This window comes from Anabrus simplex, chromosome 4, assembly GCF_040414725.1.
Source record: "Anabrus simplex isolate iqAnaSimp1 chromosome 4, ASM4041472v1, whole genome shotgun sequence".
In the NCBI taxonomy this organism is placed as follows: Eukaryota; Metazoa; Arthropoda; class Insecta; order Orthoptera; family Tettigoniidae; genus Anabrus; species Anabrus simplex.
The window spans coordinates 330,831,934-330,839,222 of record NC_090268.1 but is presented as its reverse complement, the minus strand read 5'-3'; the positions used below and the strand labels follow the sequence as shown (position 1 = coordinate 330,839,222).

Genomic DNA, 7,289 nt, shown 5'->3' with positions numbered 1-7,289 from the left:
CGGGTGACAGATTTTATTATCTGTATATAATTATCACTTTTCGTGCGTAAGTAGAGAAAAATGCTGCTTCCATGTAAGCTTATGATCTATAAATAATCCTAGATATTTATCGAGGTTTGTGGATTCTCTTCATCTCGTAGGATGAGACAGTGTTATTAGTTATATCAGGGTCATATTTTACGAAATTATTGGGCCTTAAGTGCCCGACATCTTGATTTCTTATAATCAATCCATAGATAACACCGGTTAGAAGCGCAATTTATAATTTTTATGGATGATCCTTTCCTAAGCGTCGGCCATTTTGCATACTTTAAAACCATCGCCATGGAAATAATGATATAGATGTCCGCGAGTTGTGTTTGATAAATTCTGGCAGCCAGAGAATTCCTACTTGACCTATCTATGAAATTGAAACTCTTTGGCATCAATATACATTTTCGACGTTCCTTTGTTACTTAGTGCCGATTTAAACAGTATGTTTATCAGCTGTTGTTAGTATATTTTGACATATCGAATTAAAGGGGCTTGACGTAGCGTAATGGCTAAGAGAAACGTGTCCTATATTAAACCTCAAGAGCCTGAATTTCTGAAGAGGTTGAAACAAGAAGCTGGATATGTAGAAAAAGATACAATTGAAACTAAGGTTAAGTTCTGCCCCATTTATTGTGCATTTTAATACGATGTTCATTAACAGTAAAAGTAAAGATGTGTACATGCATAAGGAACGATTTATGCTAGTATTACTTTTTATGTCTATCTTTGTTAAAATATCGGAAATAAATTATCCTCTTCGTAGAGTGTTTGACAGAGGTTAGAAAAGAACACACACACACGTACGTAATATAACATCCTGATGTACTTTCTAATATACATCTTTGATGACTGTGAATCTCATGTAGATGTTGTCACTTCACTGACTACTGCTGTTTGTTTAGTAATACTTTAGATGTTATTAACCTGCTGTCTGTTCACCAGGTTGCATTTCCTTTATCTTTTTTGCAACGGCAGAACAGGGCATTCCTGTTAAGTACTATTGTTAAGAATAATGTCGGAAATGTGAAGCTCGGCAACGTATAACATCTTTTAAACTTGCAAATTTTAATTTTTGTTTATACAGATTTATCACCTTTAGAATGCAGATTTAATGAACAAGGTCTTGGCCATTATTACTTTGTATGTTGTGGTTTGTTAGTACTGGTGTAGACTATTATGGCTGATATTTAATATTGGATCACTCTCGTCCTGGGTATTAGATTATAATGGTTATACTTGCATATTTGAGTAGTTTGTATGTTTTAAGAGCACCTATAAGTAAATTGGAAACCATTGGCTTCTTTACCCATACCCTATTTAATTCCGTTGTTCATATAATTAAGGTATACTTGACCAACAATACTTTTGTTTTGGTAATTAAGGTGATGGTCCTTTAATCTAGTGTTTATATTGCACTTTCTATTTTCTACAATCACCTTCTTGTTAAAGAAGGAGAAGGTTCTATGAATCCTTGGTAAAACCGTTACATTCTGTAAGCTTATTTATTGCCTTGCTTATCACTCACTGGTGCGAATCTTCGTTTCTTAAACAGAGATCATACAAGAGCATTGTCATCTTACTGATTTCACCTGCAGACAGTCATTCTAAAATATAAGTTAGTGGTTTTATCATTTCACAACACATTTTATTTGATCAAATATTAATCAGTTAACATTATTATTCTTATTATTGGGAAATATTTTCACCCAAACTACATGGTACTGGAAATACCTCTCTGACACAGTCTCACATAGATACCACCTTAGCAGGCGATTTCAATTGCCACATTGATAGAGAAGATGCGAAAAGCATCACAGTAATTGAATACCTGGAGGGAGAAGGATTTAAACTTTTAAATGACCCTAACATCCCAACTTGCATGTATCACAGTGATATGAGTACGATAGACCTGATATCAATAAGTACAGCCGTTAAGGCAACAGATATAAAGATGCACCACTACTCACATATGGCTCTCTTAAAGAAACACCTACCGTTAACTGTGAAGATAGACACGTGCACCCCACGTACAAGTGAAACAGAAAAAGGAATATTGGTAAAAAGAAGTATAAATATCAGCAATCTCAAAGAGTTCACTTTATTCTCCAATGATGTAACAGAAGGGATTCAACAAGGGAAGACTGAAGCAGCTGCGTTAATGCTTGAGCAAACCATTAAGAGTGCACAAATAGTTTTCCATCTAAAGACAAGATCACAACAATGGTTCAACACTGTCTGCTACATGAAAAGGAAACTGGTTCTTACACTTCTCTATAGAGCAAGATCAACTAAGACTCAAGAACACCCTCAAGATTATAACGTCTTAAGACGAAAATACAAGATACTTCTAAAGGAAAAGAGGGCTGCTTAGAAGATGAAGGAAGAAAAATTGTAGAAGCCACCATTAAAAACCACTTTGATGCAATGAAGCCAAGATCCCCAAAATTCTGTCAATCTATTGCCATGGATAGGCCTAAATGGATAAACCACTTCCGGCACATTCTCAATGATGGAACACCGAAAACAGCAAGCACAAGAGAAAGTTGCAGTTTCCGTACCATTATGGAAGATGAGGTGAGAACAACAATATTGGGACTGAAAAACCAGAAAGCTGCTGGCCCAGACAACATTTATAACAAACACATGAAAAGCGCCTTACCATTGTTGGGAAAAATATGGACTGCACTCTTCAACAAGTGCCTAGAGATGAGTGAAATACCATCTAGCAGGAAGACCTCCTTACTGATGATGCTATATAAAGGTAAAGGAAACCCAGACTCTCCCGATTTGTATAGAGGTATGGCTTTAGAAAATGCAATCTTCAATTTTTTTTCCAAAATCCTAATTGCTAACTACCAAAATCATCCTCAATCAACAATACGGGTTCAGGAATGGCAGATCAACCTTGCACATGATACAGAACTTACTGGAAGACATCCGAAGAGCTTTGAGACATAAAGGAGGCAGATACCATGCCATTTTTATAGACTACAAGAAGGCTTTGGTCCTGATGAATTCTTATTGACAAACCTGAGCAAATCTTAGTAGAAGGAAATTATTTAACAAACATACTGGCCAACATCTTACAGGATAATGCAGTCATTGTAAGAGACAATCCTCATGACCTATCATCCAGATGAGGGGTGTTCTTCAGCGTGATCCGATTAGTTCGCTCTTATTCAACCTGATTACTGCAGATGTCGTGGAAATACTGATTGGATTTGAAGGACAAATTTCTCTACATACCTATGCAGATGACATGGCCCTTGGTTCTTCCAATTTAGATGACTTACAGAAATGCTGGGATCTATTGGTATCCTGGGCAAAAAGAAACAAATTCCAGTTAAACATGGACAAAACAGTTCACATGATGTTCAGAAGGGGTGGCAGATTTGCTGCCACAGATCAACTGTCCTATGAACAAGTCTCCCTAAAAATTGTAAATGATTTCAAATAACTTATCTTGGGGTAACCTTACATACCTCCGGAAGCTCCTTCACGAAACATGTAATAAAGAGAACGACAGCAGCAGTAATTACGATTAGTGATATCAAACTTCTATGAAGTCTATCAATTGACATGGTTATGAAGATCTTCTGTAGTAAAATAAACCCCATCGCCACCTATGGGTTACAAATCATTTGGCCCTATATCACCAAAAACAACTTAAAAGAAATTGAGAAAACAATGGCAACTTTTCTGAAGAAGATTTTATGTTTGTCAAGATACGCTCCATCCAGAATAACTTGTGAATTAGCCAGGGAATCCTATTATATAAGAGGATATAAGACTGCAGATGCGCCTACCATCCACAGCCGCCTACCAAGACCTGCTAACATAGCTACAAGCCAAAAAGAAAAAAAATATGGTCTGAGTTCTACGAAACTGAAACCATGACATCTTCAGACTGGCAAGTGCCCGACTGTGATCTTCGACATATGATAACTCTTTTCTCAGTAAGCCTACACGGATTCCACTTTTGAGTGTGTAAAACCAAAGCCTTCTACGAGCTGTGAACTATATGGACAGAAATGTGAACAATATCACGCTGAGTGGTGTAATAGAGATAGGGGTCTCTTAAGGACTTATGAAGTGAATAACCTTTTATTTTCACTATAATTGCTTTTTTAAATTAATGGCTATTAGCTGCAATAAAATAATAATAATAATAATATTAGCATGTATGTTTAAAAAAAGCATCTCATTCATGGAGAAAAATTCATCATTTTGGGATTGATGAATGTGTGTCTTTCCCTCCTCCCCCTGTGTTGATTAAATTAGTATTTTTATTGTAATACTATCAAATCAGCTGCGAATGTATTAATAAGCTACATTTGTTTGGGCTCGAGATAATGGATTTGATATAATCCTGGCTCAGTCTGGTAGTATTTGGAGGGGCTCAAATACTTCAGCCTCATGTGGGTAACATTATGGACAAAATTCTGTCCAGTAACGGACCATTGTATTGGTATTATAAATTTGCTCATTCAGGACAAATATTTTATGTTCCCTATGGAAATCAACATCTATATCATCTGATGGCCAGGCAGGCATCAATTTTTGGAAATGAGACATAGTCTCTCATAGTGCATTGGCACTGCTGGTGGCTTCAAGTAGCCTATGCAGTGGCCTCCACGGTATGCACTAGCCTTGCGTCTTGGTGGGTGTGCTGAGTGCCAACTGATTGGCCCAACTTGGCACATGAGGGCGAAGCACAGGCAACCAAGAATGAGTTGGCTGGAAAATTTGTAGTGTCCGATAACGGACCATTGTATTGGTATTACAAAATTCTGGCTCCTCAGAATTTTTGAGCACTTAAAGTAGTTAGTGGAACCTTAAAACCAGTTAGGGCCTACATTTATGTATATATAAAAGAACATGTCCGTCCTGACTGACTGACTGACTAATTCGTCATCGCCGAGCCAAAACTACTGGACATAACAAAATGAAATTTTGAGGACACATTTATATTACAATGTAGGTGCTCGCTAAGGGAAGATTTTTGGATATTCCTTTGCTAAAGGGGTGAAAAGGGGGGGAATTTTTAAAATGAGTGTATCTATATCTCAAAACTTTAAAAGTTTACAGACGTAAAAATTGGTATTTAGAATCTCCTTTAAAAATAAAGAAACACATATTTTTTTTGTTTTCGGAAAATCCAATTAATGGGGGTTGACATAAAAATTGGTATTTGGGATCTCCTGTAAAAGTAAAGAAACATAGGTGATTTGTTTTTGGAAACTCCACAAAAACTGAAAAGGGGGTGACATTTTAAAATGAGCATGTCTACAGTATATCTCAAAAACTTAACATGTTGCAGAAATGAAAAATGCTATTTTTAAAAATCTCTATTAAAATAAACATTTATTTTTTTGTTTTTGGAAAAACCACTTGGGTGGGAGGTAAAATGACTGAAAAGGGGGTTGAATTCTTTTTATTAGGATACTAATATCTCAAAAACTGGAGATGTTACAGATGTGAAATTTGGTATTTGGAATCTCTTTTAAAAATAAAGAAATACAATTTTTTTTGTTTTCAGAAGTCCACTTAAGGGGTGGGGATAAAATTAAAAAATTATTTGAATTATTTGTATGAAGATACTCGAAAACGAAAGATGTTGCGGATGTGAAAATTGGTATTTGAAATCTGCTTTAAAAGTAAAGAAACACGTATTCCTTTGATTTTGGAAAATCCAATGAGTGGGTGGTGGTGAAGGATTTGGAAAATTAATTGAATTAATTGTGTAAGGATACTTACATCTAATAAAAACTAAAGTTGTTACAGACATGAAAATTGGTATTTGGATCTCCTTTAAAAAGAAAGAAAAACGCATTTTTTTGGGGGAAGTCATCTTGGGGGGCGGGGGTGAAAAGGAGTTGAATTCCTTTTATGAGGAGACATATCTCAGAAACTGAAGATGTTACAGTTGTGATAATTGGTATTTAGAAGATCCTTTACTAATAAAGAAACGGGTACTTTTTCCCGGAAAATTCATTTAAGGGGGGGATTGTGAAAGGAAGTGAAGAAAAATTAATTCTTTTTATGGGGATACATATCTCAAAACTGAAGGTAACAGGTGTGAACATTGGTATTTGGAATCTCCTTTAAACATAAAGAAACACGCCGCCTTTTTTTTTTTTGTGGTGGGTGGGGAGGGGGCAGTGGGATGTAAAAGGAGTTGAGACCAATTGATTTTTCTTTTCATAATGTACTTGATTCTGATCATAAACCGATCATATTGAATCTTTCTTGGGTTTGTTTTCAAGAGCCATCTTTTTCTTTGGAGAACTTAAAGTTAGATTACAGTAGATTCTCCTGGCATATAAATAAAAGTTTAAACACATTTGAAATAAACGATAGGAATGATATTGACTGTGCAATTGTTCACCTCTAAAATAAGGTCAATAATGCACGGAAGTATATAATTCGTATTGTCAAAAATCCCATGTACTTGCCTATGCGCAACAATGGTGCTGGTCACATTGTCAGCAATGACAATGGCAGCAGATGTAATTTACCGCCAAGTAGCGGTCTTTCATCTTGCTGCGGCGTCCAGAATAAGAATAATAATAATAATAATAATAAACCTAAATTCAACTAATATCACCCACCTTAATAATAGTAATAATAATAATAATTTTCTGGACCGTTGTCAAAATGTGCGGACTGCGCTGGGAACGGGCCCTGACCGGGTAATGACTGTGAATGCAATTCGGCCGTGGCCTCAGTACCGCCATGGCACCCAAGAAGACACCACGCCGGATCTCTTCAAGGATTTGTCCATATTAAAAATGCTTATGGGAAAAGGTGGCAAAGATTTAGGGACCCAACTGACCGGGCGGAATACCTGGAGCTAGCCTGGGAAGTACGAAATCGATTGCTGGAAAGAAAGATTGAAGAATGGGAGGAACTTTGCCGTCAGATCGCTAATTTTGGTAGATTTTATATAAAATGTTAAGCATTCAATTATAAATTTCAGTATAATACCGCAGTGAAACACGGGTACCTTGCTAGATATTATATAAAGTTACATTTTCAAATATAATGGAAATCGTATTTGTACCGGGCGGTACACCTCTACACCGTTTATTTAAAAGTTGCGCCAGTTGAAACTCCTCTTCTGGAGGAAGGTTGAACTTTATCTATTCTATTAATTCTCTACTTTCTCAGAAGATGTCACCACGTGGAAAATTTTGAGTTTTTGAACTGTGTCACTTTTGATGTGTTTTTGTTTAGCTTGAAGTAAGAAGTGTGAA

General features: G+C 36.2%; 1 protein-coding gene across 3 annotated transcripts in view; it reads left to right on the top strand.

Moving 5' to 3' along the window:
• The first annotated feature begins 458 nt into the window (after positions 1 to 458).
• The window catches only part of LOC136872695 (uncharacterized protein KIAA1143 homolog), a 465,865-nt gene continuing 459,034 nt past the window's right edge, over positions 459 to 7,289 (top strand). For all 3 annotated transcript variants that reach the window (XM_067146519.2, XM_068227509.1, XM_067146520.2), the window contains exon 1: positions 459 to 643. In XM_067146519.2, coding sequence (XP_067002620.1) covers positions 539 to 643 — 105 coding nt within the window. In that variant the 5' untranslated portion in view covers positions 459 to 538. The remainder of the gene's footprint in view (positions 644 to 7,289) is intronic.